General features: G+C 38.8%; 1 protein-coding gene across 2 annotated transcripts in view; it reads right to left on the bottom strand.

Annotated features, from left to right (window-relative positions):
* EXOC5 (exocyst complex component 5) overlaps positions 1-23,717 on the bottom strand; it is a 29,920-nt gene that overhangs the window by 4,203 nt on the left and 2,000 nt on the right. The window contains exons 2-16 of one of the 2 annotated variants that reach the window (XM_076345689.1): positions 20,639-20,730; positions 16,846-16,993; positions 16,255-16,449; positions 11,926-11,990; positions 11,453-11,481; positions 11,191-11,300; positions 10,725-10,769; positions 10,485-10,625; positions 8,854-8,936; positions 8,179-8,388; positions 7,875-7,910; positions 6,836-6,983; positions 4,369-4,477; positions 3,540-3,660; positions 2,652-2,738 (exon numbers count right to left, since the gene is read on the bottom strand). In XM_076345689.1, coding sequence (XP_076201804.1) covers positions 2,652-2,738; positions 3,540-3,660; positions 4,369-4,477; positions 6,836-6,983; positions 7,875-7,910; positions 8,179-8,388; positions 8,854-8,936; positions 10,485-10,625; positions 10,725-10,769; positions 11,191-11,300; positions 11,453-11,481; positions 11,926-11,990; positions 16,255-16,449; positions 16,846-16,993; positions 20,639-20,730 — 1,619 coding nt within the window. The remainder of the gene's footprint in view (positions 1-2,651; positions 2,739-3,539; positions 3,661-4,368; positions 4,478-6,835; positions 6,984-7,874; positions 7,911-8,178; positions 8,389-8,853; positions 8,937-10,484; positions 10,626-10,724; positions 10,770-11,190; positions 11,301-11,452; positions 11,482-11,925; positions 11,991-16,254; positions 16,450-16,845; positions 16,994-20,638; positions 20,731-23,717) is intronic. The other variant, XM_076345690.1, reaches the window with a different exon arrangement.

Genomic DNA, 23,717 nt, shown 5'->3' with positions numbered 1-23,717 from the left:
CAGCATAAAGCAGTGAGGAAAACCCCCCCAACTACCTAACATTTGAGCAATCTACAGAAGATACACTAAAAGCAAAACATTTATTATAAAAAGCAAGCGGTGCTAGGACATGTCAAAGGAAATAATTCATTTAACAGACACGCGCACACACATACGGACTCTTCTGAAGTTGCAATGCAATTCTATAGAGAAGATACGCTTGATTTTATGTAAGCGGTTAGAAAAAGGAGAATCAGCCAAAAAAAAACCCCCAACAACCCTAAAACTCTTTCCTCCAAGTTCAGTGTCTCGGAGCACAGCACACAGCACGCTGGCCAGCTGGTTTTAAAGGGGACACGTTAATTGTAAGGTAATCCATTCAAGTCCAGCCCTTCAGAGAAACTGGATAGCATTCTTCAATGCGGAGGGAATCAGAAAGCCAAAGGAAGCATTCCAAAGATTTTAGCTGAATTAGATCACATTGCGTATTACTCGGAAGGAAGCATCAGAAAACACTTGGAAAATGAGGGGGGGGGGACACAACAAAATAAAACCCCCCAAACACACAACAAAACCTCTTCCTTTGCCAGAGCTTGGTATTTCTCTTGTCTTCAGAAATCTAATAGAGTTTTACAGTGTCATTTATTTCTCCCTCACAGGTTTCATCTTTTCAGAACATTATCTAAGGTCAAGGCTCTGGTTTACTTTAAGTCCAAACCAAAGGTCAAACAGCAAAGCAGCCGAGAGGCTGCATACCTCTCTCAGTGCCTATCTTTGCCAGGAACCTCCCTCTCTCTCTCCTTCCCCCCCCGCCCCGTCCCCCCTTCTACACCCTCCTCACCCCTCCAACCTCCCCCAAGAAAATACAGTCAAGGCCATTACAGGCCTTGAAGGATTCAAGCTGGGCTGAAGGGGAGAAGAATACATGTATCCAAAGAGGGAAAGAACTTTTTCTACGCATATTGCTGACTTGCATTTCAGGTGTACTTCATTCAACAATCCACATACCAACAGAAATTTAAAGAAATTGTATCTTGCATTCTCCTCAATTCCCATTTTCAATAAATACTCCCAGAAGGCTGTTTACACAGAATACAAACTGAAAGAAAACCAGTTGAACTAATTTTGTTTGGCTATAAATCACTTTTACAGAGGTAGACAATTGCTATGAATGCCATTCAAGAAGCTGCTATTGGACTTTTTCAGATTGCATAATGTTGAAGCCATCAACGTTTAGAAATTTGCTTTTATTTTTTAGACTAGATCATTCCTTTAAGCAAGACAATCAATTCTCAACAGCATCAGTGGCACCACAAAGCAGCATGTTAAGCAGGCATACAAACACATTTTATGTGTAACATTCATCTCAAAGCTAATCTCTCTTTTATATGTGCCGCAGCACAAATGGTTTCGAAGTCTCCATCCACAAACTTCTGAATGTACCGTTTTCCAACAGGGACTTGTTCTCCTAAGTCTTGCTATCACTTTTAAGAGATTAATTATTTTACACAGTTACAAACTATTCTAATGCTGATGACTGACATATGTCTGTCTAGATCTAAGCTTATGGCCTCAACAGTTCAAGTATTTCAAACTTTGTGTTTAAACCTCTACGGTCACTTCCAGCAGGAGCAGCTAAAATCTCAGTTGCCGCTTACACATCCTCTATCTCCACCTTTCTTTTTGCACCTGCAGAAAATGCAGGTGCAAATAATGTATCAAATCTCTTCCTCATCCCTCTGCAGAAAGTACCCAGCAGGACACAAATGCAATGCCTGTTTTTCCTATACAGTGCTGTTTCTCATCCCTCTCCAGTATGGTGTGATCCTTACAAAAACCTCAATAATAATTTCCAGAGTAGCCCTCATTACCCACAGGATGGCTTATTTCTGTTACTGCAGAGAGAAAACAGGCACAGAAAGCTTAGGTTACATGTTCTTAGTTGACTAATGCCACCTTGAAATATGGGAACGCTACATGCTTCCCGGACCAAAGTAGGGCATCACACAACCGCTCCATTTCCTAATATTAAGCTTGTTAGTTTGCAGTCTTCCTCTGCTGCAAAACAGTTATGATTTTAATTTACAATTTTTATAGCTGTCCCCTCATTTTTATTTGGAGAGATGGGGGGGGGTGGGGGGGTGGAGAGATTAAATGAGTCAGTCACAACCTCAAAGCAAGTCAATGTCAGAATCAAAATTATTCCAGGTCTACAGGCTTCTATGACTAGGTCTAATCCATAGCACTGCACAGATTCAAGCAAATCATCTAACCTATTTTTGTCAAACTTTGTTCCTAATGGAAATCCTGCAAGTCTTTAACCTATTTCAATCATCATTCCCCCCTCCTTTAAAGTAGAGAAAAGTAGTTTGAGACAGTAAGGTAAAACTGAATTATTGCACTCTCTCAACATAACCAAAATTCTCTAATGCCCTTGCAGAAGTATTTATGGGTCAGAAATCTGCCATGGAAAACATGACCCTCTAAACAAACAAAATCTAAGTTTCCTATGCACAATAATGCATACTTATGGATTGTAAAAAAAAAAAAAAAATTAAAAAATAATCACTTTTGTGTTCAGAAATAACTCATCCTTAAAAGGAAAGCTAACACACATCACAAAGGAGTTTTACAAGAATAACGATTAACAGAAAGTTTAAATCTCTACTTGCCTATCAATGCCCATATCCAGCTTCACTTCCATTTGTTCTATGATATCCTTTTTCTTCTGAAGGCATTCAGATAATTTAGGAGAAGAACTGCAACAGTATAAAGGGTTGGGTGGGTGACAGTGTTAAAATATCAAAACAAAATTTCCCTGCTGGGTCTGCTACTTACAACCGGATTTTGTGAACGCTTCCCACCCCATCAGAAAGGGCTAGTTTAGATGGAGTTAGCCGGCTTCAGAACAACAAATCAACAGCCTGAACAGCCACCCGAGCCCGGGCAGGACTTGCTGAGTGCTGATGGGCAGGTCTGTAATACACTTTAGGCAGTATCGTGCCTGCTGAGCAGTGCCTCTTCTCAGCTGCTGCCAGCCCCTGGCAGGTGAGCGAGCAAAACCAGCTTTTCGCGTGCACTAATTCACAGCACATCAGTGCGCTCTACCTCGAGTGTATTCAACCCGTGGCTCCCAACAACATGCAGCTGTCATGCAGTTCGCATGTGGCTCCCAAGGCATGGCCAGCTGCTCCCTCTGCAGAGCCTGTGAGGTACCCCAGGAATCTCAGCAGCCCTGATATTGCCAGCTCAACCCCAGGTGCAGCCACAAACCCCCTGTAGTCCTGGCCTGTAATGCAGCAGTGAGGTCTCTAAGGAGCAACTTGTCTCTCCTTCCTATCAACAGTCTTGGAGCCCCCTCTCTCCCGTTAGTTCTCCAAGGTACCAATTTGTTTAACTTCCCTTCTTCTCCCTCTCATTACAGCATTTTATCTCCCCACAACATCTAGCTGAACCGCTCCAGCGATAAACTCCTCTTAACAGACATGAAGCATGAAAAAAATTGCTTTCTTCACCAAAAATGACCATTCACAAAGGAAACGCTAATCAAAATAAGGTACCTGATCAATGGCATCAGATGATCATTGAACTGCTTGTCAAATAAATGGAAAATAGTATTGGCCTGGTGGACAACATCCAAGAAATAAAGATTTGCATTCTTTGAATCAGAAGAGGGAATGCCTAAAGCAAGGAAGGTTTCATTAGGATTGTAATGATACGCAGTTCTTATAACAGCATGATGATTTTTTAAATATGCAGAATTTTTCCATGAATGTTTAAATCACAGGCTTAGAGTTTCAAAACTTACCATGGTGCCATATAGCTATGAGAAGTATTCTATATATCAGGTAATAACCACAAGCATAGAAATATCTTGCTTTTAAAATTTCTAAAAGCAAAATGGAACAGCCAATTTAAATATTTCTTCAGAACACAAGTTTTGTGCTTTCATGTAGGAAAGACAGGTTCTCACTGTCAAGATTTTAACTTAATACAAGCAATTGTCTTATTTACTGTCACTCTTTAAAATGCATACGTACACAAACAAGCATGGAATTCTTATAAAACGTAAGACACTAAGCCTTAATATAAAAATATTCTTCTGCTATGGCACAGAGAACAACTGAAAGAGGTAGGGAGTGCTGACGTCCCAATTTCCGACACAAACGTTTTTGAAGACAGTAGCATGTTTCCATCTGTGCATCAATTCCCCAAATGGAAGTTACACCTCAGAAGACATTAAATGCGGACTCCCAAATACACAAAACGAATTTCATTTAACCAATACATTCTGAACAAGGCCAATGAATAAGGCCCAGCACGGACCTGCAAAGATCATCTGCACAAAAAGGCCAATGAGATGAAATTCTCAGAAAATAGTATACTCACCAGCAAGGCCTGTTTCTAATGCATAATCGATGTGTTCAGTACATAAGAACTCTACAAGCATAGAAAAAATTCTGAAAGCATTCTTCGGTAAGTCAGATGGATCAGAGAGCTTTAAAGAAAAAAAAATTTATCCTAAAGGTCAGTTCTACATATAAGCTTAAGTTATAACAAGTATTCCAGAATAATTGGAATTTTATTCTAAATTAAAAGTATTCATACAGAGAACTATCCAGGAACAGCCTTTAGTATCAATAAACCCTTCAGCACTAACAAGTAAACTGAAGCCAACACGCCACAGGATGCTACAGAAAGCAAAAGTATAAACAGTTTCTAATAATAGTAATAATAAAGGAAGATATTAATTAATAGTCCTTAAAACACAATTGTCCAGATGTAATCTCAGAAGTTACCTAAACTGCATACCGCTGGACGCTGGGAAAAGCTACACAAAAGAGATGATTCTATCCATGCCCTGCCTTTTTTCTTTTTTGCTAAGCTTCTGCCACTGGCCGTAGTCACAGACAGGACACTGGGTTAGCTGGACCTCCAGTTTCACCCAGCGCAGCTGTTCTTTTATCACTGCCACAGTACTGCAGAAAAATAACACAGACTGAACTTCAGCTACATTTATCACAGTTCAGCTGGAGTCAACAGAGCATGAAAATTTTTATTAAGTGAAGTAATGCCCCACATATCCGCACAGCATCTGTACCTTCATGAGCTGTAAGGAACATGGGATTTTGGACAGCAACCTGTCAGTAAATCCCTTTTCCAAAGAAAAATGCGCCAGGGCTTTTGCACATAAGAAATATGGCTTTCGTTTTTAAGGAATTATGTGAAGACTTTATGAAGCTGGGAGTAAGAAATATTACTATTGCAATTCAAGTTAATTTATGTAACAACACTCCCAAAGATTTCTGCTGTATTCCCCCCAAAAAACAAAACAAAACCCCCAACAACAGAACACCGTTACAGAAATTTCCAAACACCAAAATGTTGCAATATACGGTTACATTCAGAATTACCAACTTATTTTTCCTAAAGCAGTCACAGTTGGGACACACAGCGTATCTGCATGCATCTGCCATGTGATATAAATATCACAATTAGTTAGCCAGGGACATATTTAACTTCTTTTTCGCATAGCGAGTTGCCCTGACCACAAACAAAACCCTAGCAGCATGTGTGGTAACGGAGATGTTATACACCTGTAATTCTAAAAATCTCCTTATATGCCGAGATCCATTTAGCACTGGTTTCCACCCCAATACATACAATTGTTTTCAGACCAAGTATGAAGAATTCTGTTCCCAACAGGGAAAGAAAACGGGAAAAAAAGTTGTTGTGCACAACTGGAAAAAGTTAGTTTATGTCATGAACTTAACAACTGCTTCTAGCAACTACCATACTGAGAAAAATAACGATCTACGTGCTTGCCTTGCAGTCACTGACTTTCACTACTAGAACCATGAATCGTTAAGGCTGGAAAAGACCTCCAAGATCATCGAGTCCAACCATCAACCCGACACCACCATGCCCACTAAACCATGTCCCTCAGCGCCTCATCTACACGTCCTTTAAATACCTCCAGGGGTGGTGACTCAACCGCTTCCCTGGGCAGCCTGTTCCGTTGTTTAACCACTCTTTCGGTAAAGAAATTTTTCCTCATGTCCACTAGGAAGGTGGTCATCTCAGTGTGTACAGGTAACAGTGCTGTATCTGTATTTTGTTATACCTTTGGCCCCTCTAAGTTTATAAAATATTAGAACTTCTACATATCTAAAATGTTAAGTTTTTCTGCAACAAGCTAATTTAGAATGTTAAAGGCATTAAAATTTATTAGAAATCAGTGTAGTTAGCTAATAAAAAAATCCCTACCATTTAAGTTTGCAATTAAGTTTCAAGGGTTTTCATTTACACTGAAGTATCAGACAAACAGTAAGTGACAGGCAGTAAAACCAGCAATTTAATCAGAAGGAAAACACTTTTTTTTGTTAGACTAAAGCATTTAAAGAACAGTAGAGGGTTAGCAAGGTAAACCACATTAAAGATTATCCCTCTCAGCATTTTCTTGGTGATATTCTCTAATGCTAGAAGAAATGGCACTTGACACAGGAAAACAACTGTTGAACTTCTCTACATTTTTAAAGCAGGAAAAAAAAATTACATTAAAGGCTTCTCAAGTCTTGGGTCTAATTAGTAAGAAAAGCAATGCAGACAATAGGTTTAACCCTCCCCACTTCTTCCAAAAATAGACAGTATTAAAAACCAGAAAATACAACTAGATCCACATTTGAAATCAAACCCTTAGCCTCCACCATGACCCCGATTCAGTGAAAAATACAAAAGAGAATTAATTTGTTTAATAATGTCCTTCCTATCACACTTCAACTGAAAATTGAACCTCAAGATTTAATTTCACGCACAAAATTATATCATTAATGGAGATCACAGGAAGCAAACTTACCCTGTGACATCTTTCAAACGCTTGTTTCGTTTCTTGCAAAAGGTTAACCACCACTTCTTGTGACAGAAAAGTTTCTCCGTGTGTGTCAATACTTGGCCCCAACGGTAAGTTTGTACGTTGCCTTATTCTCTCTTTGAGGTCTTGAATACTGGAACAAAGATATACCAAAAGAAGATTTCAATGGATGGAAATTTTGATGCTGAAATTCAACAATGATTTAGGGTATTTTAGTTGTTAACTTAAAAAACAGAACCCAAGACACAGTTTAGGATATGCAAGCATTAAGACAGTTTTGCAAGCTTAAAACAAATTGCCAGTAAATGCAAAACTACCACCTCTGATCCCATGGTCAGCTGTGTTCTACCATGGCACGTTCTCACCATGGGACCAGCTATTCCCCATTGTGGAGTAAGAGTAATTTCAATTGAATCCTATGGCACTTATGCTCTGGGGACAAAGTTTAGCCTCCATACCTTCTGTCCCATTGTACTTCCAAAACACTAATGAGAGTTTTCTATCTCATCCACACCCACAAATCCTCTCATCCTCATCCACTACCTCAGCAGTCCTGATTTAGTCAAGCATGCTCCAACACATTACCATGCATAAAACAACCCATAAAGTCAGTCACTACAATCAATTTAATTTTCCCCAAGAAAATTAAATTTTCATGTTTTTTAATTCATTTAATTACTTTGCTGCTGCTGTTCTCTCCAAATCACTTTTCATTCCTGACACACTGAACCCAGTAGCTCCTTGAAAGGCGCAGTAGTCTTATCACCTCTGCTTCACACAAGTTTTAATTCTTCCTTTCCCACTTCTCGCTACTCCTTTATTAGAGTTTCTCTACCCTGAGGATAATGAAGTCTTGTTTTACCTTTCTCTAAGTCCATTGCATCTTCTGGGCTCATTAAGAGCTTTCTCACTGACATTGCTATGGTCTTTTCCCCTTCCTAGGTCTTGGGAGGGGACCACAAGACCTGGGCAGGTGAAAAAAAATGTATGCTTTTAGATACACACATATACATGCTTTAGGTACCTTAATTTTGCTTCAGTCCTTTTGTGGATCTGGATCCTAAGTTGAAACATAGGTTTAACTGGTATTTTTCATTTCCCATGAGCGTATAAATACCATGCATGCCCTTTCACATGTACCGAGAGCAATACACTTTTTAGCAGAAGTTAACATAAAGTGATAGCAAATTATAAAAAGCTGTAGGTCATTTTAGAAGCCTGCTCTTTTGCAGTTCATCACTGTACTTCTGACATGGCAAATACTACGTTTCTCCCCTTACCGCCTCCCTTCCATTTTAAAACTACAAAACTTCACAGAAGAAACTTACCCTCCGGTGCCAATGGACCTCTTCTGGTGGTTTTTGGAATCATAATAGCGTTGCAGAATCATAGCACTCCTACTTTTCAAATAACCAATTTCCACCTCAATGTAATTCTCCAAGTAGGAAATGAAAATGGATTTGATAAGCTTAGACAAGAAAGTCTGCTTATCAGTACCCAAGTTAAATTCCATCAATTTGCTTGACAGATTAGTAGTTCTTTATGCAAAAGAAACAAAGAAGGGGAGAGGAGGAAAAGGTTGAATTTGTATGAATTACAGCATTACATGTTTGTAAAGTACATAGCACAACGGAATCCTGATTGCGATTAAGACTTCTAGCAGCTTTACATTTAAGTAAAGAATTTTGCATAATTCACGTTTAATTACATACAGTACAATTGCAATCAAGTAAGTCGCCAGTGAGATGCGGAGGACTGGCTTTTGCACGGTTTTAAAATTACTCTCAAAGATCACTATACTAAATACTTCCCATTAAAAATAATAATGGCAATTTTAAATTTTCTTTAGGAAAGCAATCTCTGTAAAGGTTAATGGCCATAAAAATTTTTCAATTTTTATGAGAAGTTTACATTTTTGGCTTCTCTTTCTACATCTTGATAATAAATCAACCTATTACAAGAGAACAGCTACAACAATAATTTCATCATCAATATATAAGTACCTTGTATATAGATCATAGAGATTCTTAAGATACTGTTCTGCATCTGATTTCCTGTGTTCTTCTAGCTGGTCCTTTACATAACTCTGTAAAATTTGGGTACATCTGTTAGAAGAATAACTATCAGCCACAGGTCTGACTCACCACTTGCTAGATTATACGCAGTTTACTGCAAAGTGTATATCTTACTTAAGGTAATTAATATATTCTTTGTTTTTAAATCTCTAATTTACAGATCTTGCATTACCTACAGATAGAGTTAAATGCATCTTTTAGAAGAAAATTATTTAATAATACAAAGCAGTAGCGTGTGAAGCAAAGACAAAAGACAGATTGCTTTGAAAATACACTTGACCAACAAACACAAAATCCCCTCTTTTTAAGAATCAAAACCACCGGAGGCCTAGGGGCATTTCCACAGTTGACAGTAAGCAAAGGAGATGCTTACATATTTGCTTATCATAATACATACACAAAGCAGATACAAGCTTAGAGCCTTCTTGTCACTGAATATTTGGATAAAAATATTATTTACCATAAAATAGTAAGTCAAAACTGACACACAAATTTGGGGTTGAAAGACAAGCTCAATATTTACACTATAAGGAGAATAACATCTACAGGGAAATGGCTTTTTGCAACGAATAGTCATGTTGTTGACTTCATACACTTAAGAGAGTCATAGAATCATTTAGGTTGGAAAAGACCTTTAACATCATCAAGTCCAACCGTTAACCTAACACTGTCAACTCCACCACGAAACCATGTCCCTAAGTGCCACATCTACACGTCTTTTAAATACCTTCAGGGATGGTAACTCAACCGCTTCCCTGGGCAGCCTGTTCCAACGCTTGACAACCCTTGCGGTGAGGAAATTTTTCCTAATATCCAATCTAAACCTCCCCTGGTGCAACTTGAGGCCATTTCCTCTCGTCCTATCGCTAGTTACTTGGGAGAAGAGACCAGCACCCACCTCGCTACAACCTCCTTTCAGGTAGTTGTAGAGAGTGACAAGGTCTCCCCTGAGCCTCCTTTTCTCCAGGCTAAACAACCCCAGTTCCCTCAGCCGCTCCTCAGAAGACTTGTGCTCTAGACCCTTCACCAGCTTCATTGCCCTTCTTTGGACGCGCAGGATGGAAAACTTAGTATTTTCAACTATTCCAGACTTTCATATAAACATTGCATTAGCTGTGAGACAGTATTCACAACGTAAGTTATTTTTGCTTATTCAATGCTAACCTCACACATGAAACCCAATTCCAAGAATGAACAGATTAAAGATTCTTATTAAATACGAAACTTCTTTTCCTGACGTATTCTTGGTAGGGGGACTACAGAAGAAATCAAATATGCAATGACATCTTGTGAATTAGCTAACGAACACACTGATTCCCTTATAATTTTACATATTGAATTTGAGTATTTTCAGTTGCACTGTATTCAGAGTACAAGCAGCTTTATTTGATATAGGCTTGATTATCTGTCTGAATTGTTACAGAGCAATCAGCTGTGATTCTACATCTTCATACAAGATTACAAATCTTGTAAATTCTCATTAATTGTTATTACTAGATATAATATTTTTGGATGAAAAGTTTCCTCAATGAACTTCAGCACGTTAAAATTTGAAATACCTGAAGTTTAACTTCAAAGATATTTTGAATGAGTTTGGCTAGCACAGTCTCTGGATTGCTAAAGACGTCTCCAACTTGCTTATTCACTCGCTGGCAGAGAATGGCTGCATCTTCAAAGACATCATTCCTCAGAAATGCACCCTAGGGTTTTAGAAGCACATTTTGTAATATATCTACAACAATCTGTACGACTAAATAAATCAACACCCAAAGAGATACATGTAAAACAAAATGCATTACCTCTTGACACTGTTTTATGTACACATCAACGCAATGGGAATAGCCCTATGGAAGGAGCAAAACAACTCAATGTTAAAGCAGGTTCTCCATGCTTTCAGTATAGAATGAAATCAAGGAAATACAACCCCTGTGAAAAAGTTATCGCAAAAAAAAAAGATTCATCGGAAGTGTACTCTTTCAAATCCATTTTTGTCACAAACTTAATGTAACGTCACTTATCACCACACACATACAAGAAAAGATTATCTTAGAATGGTCTCTACTGACACTGCCTCCGATCCCCCATCATCTGCCTCTTTTATTCCCTTGCATTTGATTTCGGATGGAACATCTCACTATTTTTGAAGTTATACGTGTTATCTGATATGGTGGTTGTGCCCATGCAAATACGTTCACTTAAAGCAGGCACTTATTGTATCGTAGGTTGTTTTATTTATGTATTTAAATTAAAACCCTCAGTTTTTACCTTAAAATGAAGCAAAACTGCTGCTACTTCTCTCATTCTGGAGATTTCGCCTCTCCGCTGTGCACTGGTAAACTCTTGAATTAGCTGGCACTCTAAATCGTGGTACTTACCTGGAGAGGAAAGGGGATAACCACAAAAATCCATCAGGCTACGTAACACAAGCACTGACAAAAACTGTAATGCTGACAGTATTGCATACTTGTTTAATCATCTTTAACAATTCAAATATAGGAATATGGATTGAACTGGATAGATAACTTACTTGCTATCTTTGATTTTACTTCAGAAAACCTGTTAACAACAAAAATACCATGATTAAATTCAAATCCACACCACAAGAGAAATCACAGACATCACAGATCATGAGTAACAAGCACTCTACTTAAAAATAAAAACATGTAACACAAAGACGACAGAAAAGTTACACGCTTTATATCCATAAAAACCTACAAGCATCTAATTCAAATCTAGCATTAAGTCAGCACAGCAAAATTATCCCATTAAAAGTCTGTTAAGCAGTCTAGGATGTGTATGTAAAGATGATCCTACAACATGAGTGTGTGAACACAAATTCGAGAATAGAGAAGAGAGAAATAAGCACACAATCCATCTCAAAAGGTACATGAATCACTAAGTAAAGCACCAAAAAAGTAGGCAAGGGAAGCATCAGAAAATTATAGCTATGTGAAGATTTTTTTTTTTTAAAAAAAAAAAGATGTTCAGATAGAATTTTACCTGTCAAAAGGCAGTTCCTGTGCAATCAAATGCAGTTTCTGAATAATATCAGCTGCCTCTTTAATCTGTTAAGAGTAAAACATGACAGAATTATTAAAGAAGGTCTGATTGTGGGCTATTCCTTTCCTCCCCCTCCACTGTCCAATTTTCATACATGTAGTTCCCATTTCTAAAGCTGGTTGAGTTGATATACCCGTGCAAGAGATCACCCTTTTAAAGTTCCTATATGTACTTTTATGATGCTTAAGGGTTTGGGTTTTTTTGAAACATAAAATTATATAGGTCAAAACATGATAAAAAGTCTTTTATTATATGTTCACATTGGGCATGTCTATGTAGGTGTCTAAGCTACCTGGACAAATAGCTCATCACTGCACTATGCCAACATAGCTATACAGCTTGCAGACCAAAGATTCCTCAGGGCTGATTACATCAGAATGTGGCTAGAGCAATCTCATGAAAGTTTGCACCCTTCCATTTGGGAATAAAATATATAGCTGTAACACAGAGCTGGCTGAACTGCAACATTATACTTTACAAGGGATTAGGATAAAAGTCTTACTGAATCACACCCAACCAGAAGAGATCTCTGTTGAACTCAGAAGTGAAGTGGCTAGCAACCCTTTCAGACACGTCAGGAAAAGCACTGGGGAATTCTTTGCAATTGATGCAATTAGCTGTATAGCTGTATCCAAAAAAGCCATGACAATGCTCGGCACGGAGAGGGGAGGAAGGGGAAAAAGGGGATCAAGGCAGAGCATAGTTGGAGTACCTCACATTCTCCCAAGGAAGGAGATATGGGAGCTGTATGAGAAATTACAAACTCTGAGGTGCAAAACAAAGATCAAGATGTAAGTTAGTTAATCATGCATCTACAAAACATGAACAGTCACACGAATACAAGAGCTAACAAATGAAGTTAACACAGCATCCAAATTTCTGCTCTGTCCTGGACAGCAAAACCTTTTATCATTTATTCTTCCACGACCAATCAGCACGGGAAGCGCACCTACTTAGCGCTTAGTGACTGTTTCACTAGGCTGACTAAAACTATAGAAAACACCAATGTGAAAATGTGGGGAACGCAGCTGATTGCAACTGAAGTTCAGTGGATTTAAGCAGATAGTGTTGACTGGCCCAAACCGGACACAGCTCTGGGATGGTTTTACAGGCTTTATTATGCTGTCTTGGTGACTGGAAGGCACCTCGAAGGGGGTGATGAAAGCTCCAGCTACTACGTTCAAGCAAAACCTCTATAAATTGACACAACGGAGAACATGGAGAACATGCAGTTTATCTTATTCTTCCTGTTAGTCATGTTCCAGGGAAGTGGAGTGAGAGGAAAGAAGTAATGAAATCCTATTCTCCCACCACTTAGAGCAGGTTGGGATTAAAACTTTTCAAGAATAGAACAAGACACACAGGTAAGAGTACAGGGAACAGGCATCACGCTAGGTAGGTTGTTCAGCAAAAACAGGGGCTCTCATATCTCTCATATCCATTCTGTTTATTAAGAGCAGCTTATGTTTTGAACTGTCAGCTTACAATAGCCTCTTAAGTCAAAAGCAGCTACGCTCCTCAAATAAATCCAATGAAACAGCAGTTACTTCTACTAGCTTAGAGCAACCTTAATACCTAACTAACAATCGTGATCAATACTGATGTCATTAGAATAGCCTATAGATCAGCAGTTATTCACCGCTGTTACAAAAAAAAAAAAAGAAAAAGAACAAAACACCCCACAAACGCAACATTTTCTTTGTCTCCTCTTCACACAATAGCTGTTAACTAACTTAGATTTGATTGAATTCAGGGCCTTTTCTTATGCATAACGGAAGCCGTGACAGATCAATTCTCCATGGTTTCTGCTTAAATCTGGACATATTTCATTTTTAATTGAATCAGGCTTCTGTAAACTATTAAGCCAAAATAAATATAGATTCTGTAAAACACAACTTAAAGGCTATAACATATCTAGAAAAAAAATGAAAAATCTTGGACAAATAACGGCAAGAGAGAATTTTAACACAAAATATTTTTATGAACAAGTTAAAAGGCATAATGGAATAATGTTGAGTACAGAACATAAACGGAGAAAAGGATATAAGAATAATAGTAAACACATTAAACCCAGGACAATGCTATTGCACTATGAGCTGCTAGATCATTTTGATAGTTTAATTGTTTTAACTGGAGTGATTTGCTCACTTCAAGACTTCAGTACAGGAGAGGGACTGGTTAGCTGCCAGTGCAAGGGAAATTATAAGGATTCAGAGGATGACGACACACAATACGTAACATGGGACAAGACAGCAAGGAAAAACCTTCACAGAGATGGTAAGATAGAAATTGCTCAGTACAGCTAGGAGAAAGTAATGTGGGAAGCAACAACTTGAGTGTAGGGAAAAAAAGGAATCCAACAGATTTTAAGAACTGATACTACTGTGAAAAATATGAATTCCCTAGGAAATAACTGCATTATAATTCTTTTCCTGCCTCTCCTTTCACAGTACCCCCTGCCCTCAACATCTCAAAGAAAAACTCACGTTTGTGAGGGATGGCATAGTACAAAAAAACATAACATCCTCCAAAACACTACCTAAAACCCACATCAGTTCGAAGATCAGAAGACACTGACAAAGCATTAAGGTTTTACATTTAAGAATATAATTTGTTACTATCTCATACTTTAGAACTATTTTTAGTTCAAAGATGCCTTAAGATGTGATAGCACGTCTAGGCAGGTTCTTTTATAAACACTACTTCTACTTACTATTTAAACTGGGAGGCAAAAACTTACAGAACAGTACTAACCCACCTTGACTGAAATTAGTCTCAGTAAGATAACTTGTATCCAGAAAATCTTGTCTGTGTTCCCATACGCTTCCCCTGCAGACTGGGACAAGACTTCTGGCCTTTACTACTTTTTTCTTTCTCCAGATTTGCTGAATATCTTATTCTTCTTCTTCAGGGTTTATAAAGATTAATTTGTTTACCAATTTCCAGGTTTACCGTATTTATCTACCATTTTTTTCAGATCCTCCAACAGAAAATATTACAAAACTTTAAGTAAACTGAAAGTTGAATTCTATATGAGACTCTTCAGCAGACAACACATAGTTCTCTTTAACTTATGCTTTATTATTTACCATGTTGCCATTAAATATTTTTAACACGCATGTTTTATTTCTACGTAGGGGGGAAAAAAAAAAAAAAGAAAAAAGCTTATGCAGATCTGGAAAAGCCTGTCCCCACAGATGAACTTTTGTTACGTTGAAACCTTTCTGTTTTCCTAGGAAGTCAGAGAAGTTTTTATGTGCTCCCTCTTTGATTAGGGCAAACTATCAACTGGTAGTTACCATATATCCACAGACCATGAATCAAAAGTCACTATGCAACTGACTTCTTGGGAATACAACCATATGAAATGATTAGTTTCTCATTTTTCTGAGAGATACCTTCAGCTCAGTAGAGAGGGGATAACTATTAACCTTGGGTCCTTTGAGAGCTGCATTTCAAGCACGTATTTTTTGCTGAACGTGCAAACCAAGTTTTTGCTGTTCCCACATACTGTAATTTTTTCCTGACTACAGGCATACTACTGCACAAAATTTACGGGGAGTGGGAAGATTCTTCAGGACACCTCAAAAAAAAACCCCAAACCAACAACTTTACTTATCTTTCAAAGTGCATAGGGAAATCTAGTATGTGCCCTTTTGCTGACAGCTGGACGCTTTTCCTTCATTTTATTTCTGTTAGCCACACCATTCAGATTACATTTGCTTCATGAACATACTCTTGAAGCATAAGAAAAACAAAATGCTTTAACATTTCTTTGAAGTTTTCCTGCCCGGTTCCTCTAAATTCAGAGGGTGGAGACATAACCACAGGACTATACAAAGCCCAAAGGCATGCTGTGACAAAAAGGTATCCAAGGCCAGTGGACTGACCCAACAGAGTAAAGTTTCACAAAGAAGTTGTATTCAGAAACATTCTGCATTACAGGGTGGATCTGAGGCAAGGGGTTCAAAGGAAAAAGGCAGATATTGTATGCGCTCTAAAGTTGCCCTCCCAGCATTTCTCAAATCTCTGATAATTTCATAAAATGAAAAATGCCAACATTGCCACATTAAGCATCACTGAATACAAATGCTTTATCAGCAATCTGCAGCCTAGTGTTGTTAATTTACATTTCAGAACAATGAAACTTTAACAAGTCAGTCACTCACTGGTTTGAAGTCTGACCATGGTAAGTCATGGTAGCAGCTTGTAATTAGGGCAGTACTGCTTATTGCTTTGAACTGCTTTCATCCCGCTGACAGCTCTTACCTTTTCAGAGTTTGTAAAAACATCAGACTTCAGCTCTCCATCCAGAAACTCATTAAAGTATTTCATCAGCTTCTGAGCCTCCACAGCCCGTTGCCGTGGCGTGTTTACCCCCTCCAGTTGGTCGCCAAGGTGACAGACCTTAGTTGCTACGTAGCTGATGTGCTCATCTAGTTCTTGGAAATGTTGGAAGGCAACCTGGGAGAACATAGACACGGACACAAAACGCATGATTTCCATTTACTGTGCTTTAGGAAACACCAGATTTACTTCAGCAAGAAGCATAGTGAATGCAGGCGTCAGCTTTCCAGGTGCTGTATCTCAGAACGACAGAACTACTCAGAACCACTAATTAAGTACACACAACTGCTTAAAGTTTAGTGTCTTCCTTTAAACTATTGTGAAGACTCGCTACTTTCAGAATAGCTAACACTCATTAATGGAACATGCAGATAAGTCCCCTTTGACAGGGGAAATTGTTTTCCATCAAACCCTCTTTATTCTTCTCTCAAATAGTAGCACGCTGTACCAAGAAATGTTAATGGAGCATGTGATGCTTTTAAAACTTGCACAGCTTAGCTCTTCAGATTTTACCTGGTTGCTTTTCTGCAGCTCTTGTACTTTCTTGGCAAATTCCTTTGCTTCCTTCTGGCATTGCTGTTCTAGTTTCTCCACCTTTCTCTGAATCCTTTCATCCATTACCTGTAATTCTTGGATATGATTTACAAATTCTTCCAATAATCTGATTTAAAATAAAATACAGGAAAGCAGACTTTAGTTTGAAAGACATTGTCTTCTGCAGAGAGCTTAAAAAACCCCAAAGAAAAGAACTTGCCTACAAGGCTGATACAATCACGTCTAATTTACAAATGCTGTTTTGTTTTAAACTACATCGCCCTAGTTGTGTAGAACTCTATGCCTATGTGATCACATAAAAGGTAGGCCAGGGGAGAGGGGAATACCTAAATACCAATCACTCAAGAATGTGGCTCTGCCACAGGTACAAAAATCCCTATAATCCCATCTTCCCTAAATAAGTCTTGTAAGGACAAAGAGAGCTTAGACCACTACATCCCTTCAATGTAAGGGCTATAACAGGAAAATATTTTCTACTGTACATTTTACTGTAAACTTTTAAATCAGCATCCTATTAATAGGCAATGAATACAATCATATAGTCTCATAATGTTGTTTTGGTTATAACCATGTTGCTTCCTGACTTCATTTCTTTTCTTCCTGTAACATACACCATTTTATTTTTTTTTTCCTGCCCTTTCCCATCACTTTGATTTTTCTTTCAGACTCACATTTTACCCTTCCCAAACACAGTACATCTGAATGCATTCTTAAATTTCCTCTATTCTTTTTCATTCCATTCTCAATGTCTCTCTCTTTCTCATTCCTGTTTTTGTCCATTCTGTCCCATTCCAGTCATCTTTTCAGCTTAGACTTTTCTAAACATCCCAGTCACTGATGCTTAGGGAACGGATTATTCCCAGATCCTCCATAGCCATAAAACTCATTCTCATAACTGAAAACATATGAAAGATTTGAGAACTCTGCTCTCCAGGTTTAACGTCAAAGCAGAAGAGGAAAGGAAACGGGAATCCCTTCCAGGGAGCTATTTCTAGACTACTCAGGAATCTGCATTTTCACATATACTCTTGTTCAGAAGGTATACTGTGAATGCGAAGCCCTTCCAACCTGCAGTGCTGCTGAAAGGCAGAATGAGCACGCTGTTCCTCTCCTGGCTCCCCATGCACAGGCTAGAGACTCTCAGCCACCAGAAGGGAAAAGTAGAACGTATTATTCCACCCTCGCACGACTCCTTCCCAGTAACAACCATAGTACCTCTCTTGGCCAACATCTAGAGCTTTCTCCGAGCAACACCTAAATGATACTAATGTGACTCTTTAGTTGCATGGAGGGTCATCAAATTTTCAGCTTTAACTTCTGCTGTTAAAATGACTGGCTTTTACCCTGCTGCTTGGAGCACGCGAACTGCCTTTTTGCTCACTGTATTGGTCTAAAAACCTATTTCAAGTGATATCTTTACAACAGTAAGTGACTTAAAGGCACAACTTATTAAAGAAAACTGGATTGGGACAGATGTTTATGACTTCTTTCCTCCACTTCCTGCTTGCCAGAAGCCCAAGAGTAAGCATGTTGCATTAGATTCCAGAGAAAACCACAAGGAACAGACTGAAGTTTACAGAAGTATTTTTAAAATAAAATTTAAACAATAGTTAAGTGACACAAGGCATACTTTCAAACAAAAGCCTGGAGAAGTGCAGATAGCTTCTATTCATTTTAGCAAACTGATTCAGTTCAGTTTGGGGGTTGTTTTTTAAACAGGTATTGTACCAACTCAGCATTTATTCAGCAAAAGTATTCAATATAGTGAGAGAGGAAAGAATGCTCAAGTAGGAGAGGCAGCTGCTGCTGGTCAGGTTTCTCAGAAAGGAAATAAAGAATCCCACATTCTTTCTACCAAACAAAAGCATCATCTTCTAAAAACACAAAAGAAAAAACATACACCAAAAGGTCTGTTTCTTTTTGATATTAATTTTGGCTTCCTGCCCAATACTAGAATATCCCACAAGAAAAATACTTACTGTTGCAGGATTCTCCCACTTGTCCCAAAAAATATGAAAGCGCTTCACAGAAGTTAACACAAGCAACCCAGCAGAAATACAGAAGATGGGTTAAACTGAGTTGGTATTGGTACAAAACATTACCCATCCTAAAGTATATACTAGGCACAACTGCGGGGAAAGAGCTACAGGAAGCAACGTTGTGTATTTCCAGGCTTCCTCCTGCTTAACTCGCATGTAAAGCTCTGCATAGGATACAGGCCCCAGACTGAATGCCAAGGGTTCAAGCATCTTGCTAGAACTCCAACAACATCCTTCCTCTTCTCATAGCCCCCAAAGAGCCAGACTGCTCCAGAAGGAATGTCCTTCGACCATGCTAATGGAGCTTTTTGTATCTGCTTTTGAGTAACAACAGCTTGTCTATGAAGTTAGTTATTCCTAAACTCTTTAAGAGTTCTAGCTCAGGTTACGACAAACAATCTCAATCTGGAATAAGATCCTGTAGGCGAGAAGTCACTGAGGAACAGCTACTGCACTTTTGAATTCGTATCACCATAATCTAAATTAACATTCAGGTAGCTAAACTTTCTGTTGAGCCTGCCAGCTCAACAGTGTTCCAGTAACCATAATAGGAAGAAGGTCAAGCTCATCTCCTAAGTTATAATCATGTGAAAAATGAAAACACTTAAGCTAATTACATCTCCAGAAAGAATACCAATACTGGTACAAAAGCTAAAAAGTAGCATATTTGAAACAGTCACTCTTTTCAAAACAAAAGATGATCCAGAGATTTGGAGTACAGAAGCTTAGATGTTGAACACTGCTGCATAAAATTGTGCATCTGAGTTACCAATGCATCACCCAATGCTGGCCCAGTAACCAGAGAGCTGGCTTCTTAGGGTGAGGTTTCTCAACAGAGCCAAGCCAGCTCACCACAAACAAGAGAAGGTCCTGCACTACCTCCTCCTTCCCCACTTCCCCTACCCTAGCCTTGCTCCTTTCCACACCCACGTTCCTTCTCACCACCCGCTCACAGACACACAGCCTCGTCCCTTTGCACCGGCTCCCAGGCTCTTCCAGTCCCCCAAAACTGCTAACCCAACTAGAAGAGAGGTTGATTTCTTTTTCTTGTCAGGCTAGTTTTCTGACATTTTAGTGAGTTAGATTAGGTTATCATGAGATCAGGTGCCTAGAGCTAGCTCAAGATGTGCCATCACCATGTGCAGCTAAGAGCAAGGAAGAAGGACACGAGCCCATCTCCATTCGGCAGCAGCAAGCTGTTCATTTGACTCAGACTATAAAAATTCACACAAATTCAGTTTAAAATGATCTAAGTCAACATTGCCATGTTCCTGCCTTTCTTCTCATTCTACCTGTTTGTGCCTTTTATTTGCACCAGGACTGTAAACTACTGGGTCTTACAACAAGCCAGCTCAGGGAGCTAAACGAGCAAGAAACTCATTAAATCGACTTAACTATCATAGCAGTCAAGCCTCGTATTATGCTTTAATCTGGCAACTCCAGTGCTTTGGAACATTCATGTCTGACAAGGACAAACAACATCAATTCTCCTTCATTCAAAAGGTCTAAATCAGAAAGTGACTTTCCCTACTCTTGTTACTGAATAATTGGTTCTGAGTAATTGGCTCATGGTCACAAATTCTAGCAATTCTCCCAAATGAAAACCTCCTTGGACACACACCAGCACTACATACAGGCTTTTTGTTATATGTGTAATAAAACAGTACAATTAGAGATACATTCACTTTGACCATTATGCAATTTTATTTTACCTTTTTGGATCAAAAGCTTCTCCACCTCTGGAACCTCCTCCAGGTGTTCTCCATGCCAGGCGTTCAATGTATTCATCTGCCACAAAAGGCTCCTAGCCACAGAATAAAAACTCCTTACAATGTGCCACAGCAGGTTGTTCCTTAAGCAGCTGCTTACACATCATTTTGAAATCGTTTGGAAGCTTTACTACAATCAAGAGCAAGTACAGTGTTGACAATTACCCTGTCACCTCTTATGTTTACGTATTTCATATAGAGAACACTGGTCTTAATATGGTGGGTTTGAAGATCTAGTCTAGAGATTGCCAGACTACTAGCAAAGAATTTGCTGCAGGTCTATGAAGAGTTGGCTCTAAATGACCTGTCCTTATTTCCAGGTGAGCTTATGGCTTGAACCATGCAGCAGCTACACTGATTTGAGATGTTACATCACGAGACCCAGCTGTCAGCTGTGCAGCAAATCAGATGGAAGAATTGATCTGCCTAAAAAATTACGTGGCAAAGTCAGTTTTCTTTGCAGTTGCTCAACTCTCCGATGCAGTTCACAACACGGCATCACAAGCAGAACTGACCAAGGCACTGCCCTGTGGCAAAAACAGCGTGAGATTGCCACTGGACACTATGCAACATCAAACTGCAGCTGCAGAAACAAAGCAGATAAAAAGGAAAAAAAAACGAAGCAAGCATAAAAACAGATGGACTTCACTTTCCCAAGAAGGAAAAACAGGGCATGAGTGATGCTAAAAACACAAGGTTACACTGCACAACAGTGAACAATTAAGATGATTTTTCCATCCAACAATGTTTTCAGAAGGCAGAGACCTCATGATAAAACCAAGAGCTCCTATTTAAGTTGGCCTAATACTTAAGCCAGCTCAAACATTTCTTTACATAGTTAATATTAAATACTCAAAACATAGTCCAACACCTATCCTTTCAAAAACTAGCATTTATCACTTCAGCTTCATTGGTAATCTAGCAGTATTGTTTAGGTGCTAACATCAGCACATCTAAGACCAGTAAGCAAAGTATTCTCACAACCACCAGGATTTCATGGACAGCTTTTAAATTACAGGCAGCAATGGTTCTAAAACTGTGAAACACAACCCAACACAGAGCCAGGAGCGGCTCTGGTTAACAGTGGTGTTTGCCACAACTCATTTCTAATGAAACACGTGAACATGCCATCACTGCTTTTGATAAAGCTTGGTTTAAAAAAATAAAAATAAAAAATAAACAGACCTCCACAGGTCCCAAATTGGTTCTTGTATCAGTAGGTCTAAAACCTTGTCAGAAGTAATAGGGAGGAAAAAAACAGCATTATAGTATTATTTTAATAACTAAAAACAAGGGTTGGAAAGCAAATATTGGCAGTTCAAGGTTTGTCATTCCTCAAAAACACATTATGCCCTATCCAGTCAGGCCCAGCTATTAAACAGAAATATAAAATTCTTTTAAATACATTTTGCAACATGTTGAATCCTGCTGGACAGGACAGAAGTTTCACCCTTTCAACAGATCACCCAGTAACTCCTCATTCAAGGACTGACTAGAGTAACTGTGTTTTGCTCACCCTCCTTGGTTAAGCTTCAGAAATAACTGGATGATACCACATACAATTTCTCTACAAGTCACTCGTCTCTTTAACCTGGTCCTTCCTGATACACAACGTTAAGTTCCCTTTACGTGAATCCTTTTCATCAAAAGTTATAATACAGTGTTTTCACACCAAGTGTAAATTCTCTCCTTATGTCATCTTTACATCTAAATGTTTGGGAACATTTTTGCAATTTTAATTATAGATGAAATGAGCCATTCAATACAGTAACATTCCCTTCAGGGGAGTCCTCCAGCTTCCTAATTACCTTATGGCTCTTCGCAGCACTTCTTTATATGAAAATCACAACCACAATCTTTCCTCTGAAGATCCCGTAATTCAGCTGGAGTACCACTCTAGTTACAAGGATACCAATGCCAAGTACAGCATGCCATGGAAGAACCCTATATAAAGGGTGCACTGTTTACTGATGCTCTGTGTGTGTATATAACATTTTCTACATTTCTCCCTTCAGATGTTCGTGCTAAAAGATAATTCACATACACACCCATAACGACCTTGAATTTTTTCTTTTTTTTTTTGTAAAACAACATTTACAGAGTTTTTCTGCAAGCCTATCAAAGCCTCCTCTCTTAAGAAAATCTGATATACATGCCCTAGACCCTCAAAAGAAAAATTATAATGCCAATCATGCCCTATCCATTATGCCTCTAACACCCCTCTAAAGCTCCCTCAAGTGCATGTGTACACAGAGTACCTGCAGCTCCCTCCCCCCCATCCCAAAAACTAGTCGGGCACACGGCAACAAACGCTGTGGTTAACCCCGAACTCGGTGCCGCCCAACCAGCCAAACTGAACCGGCGCCAGCCCAGTCCCCTCCGCTGCCCTTCCCACAGTGCGGGCGCTCACGTGCGTCCCCCTCTTCCGCAACGCTCATCCCATCTGCCTCTCTCCTCCTCCAACATCTGCTCTTCTGCAAAGGTTATAAACCTGCATTTTAACAACTTGACACATCCCTGAAGAGCGTCAATTAGTTTAGTTAGACCTCAATGATGGCAGAATCGCTGCTATATGCGGGTGTAGTAATATTTTAAAGGGGCATAACCTGGAAAATACCTGTTTTTCAAGAACACTTACATAGGAGACCTGTCCTTCAGTTTTTTATCATATAAACCCTGTTCTGTATTATTTAAGAAATAGTAACAGTAGGGGATATTATTACGTGCAGACTACTGACCAACAGAGAAGCAAAATGAGCTTTTTCTTCCAAATTTTCACAAAGGGTGTGCTAAAAATAATCTATTTGATTTATAAAGAATAAACGAAGTTCAACAGTGTCATTTTAAGACATGACTTCATACGTTCCACTGCAAATCCAGAACTTTTTAGTTTTGTTTGTATATCGTAGCTTCCATATACATTTGCTCTTTTTAATGCTATCTTGGTAATAGGGTTACCTATAGCTATATGACAGCCTAATTCCTATTTTAAGTCTCCTATCCAGTTCTGCAGAAATTGCTG

Source organism: Aptenodytes patagonicus, chromosome 7 (genome assembly GCF_965638725.1).
Source record: "Aptenodytes patagonicus chromosome 7, bAptPat1.pri.cur, whole genome shotgun sequence".
In the NCBI taxonomy this organism is placed as follows: domain Eukaryota; kingdom Metazoa; phylum Chordata; class Aves; order Sphenisciformes; family Spheniscidae; genus Aptenodytes; species Aptenodytes patagonicus.
Note: the sequence above shows the minus strand (reverse complement) of the source record. Positions and strands in the feature narration are given on the sequence as shown.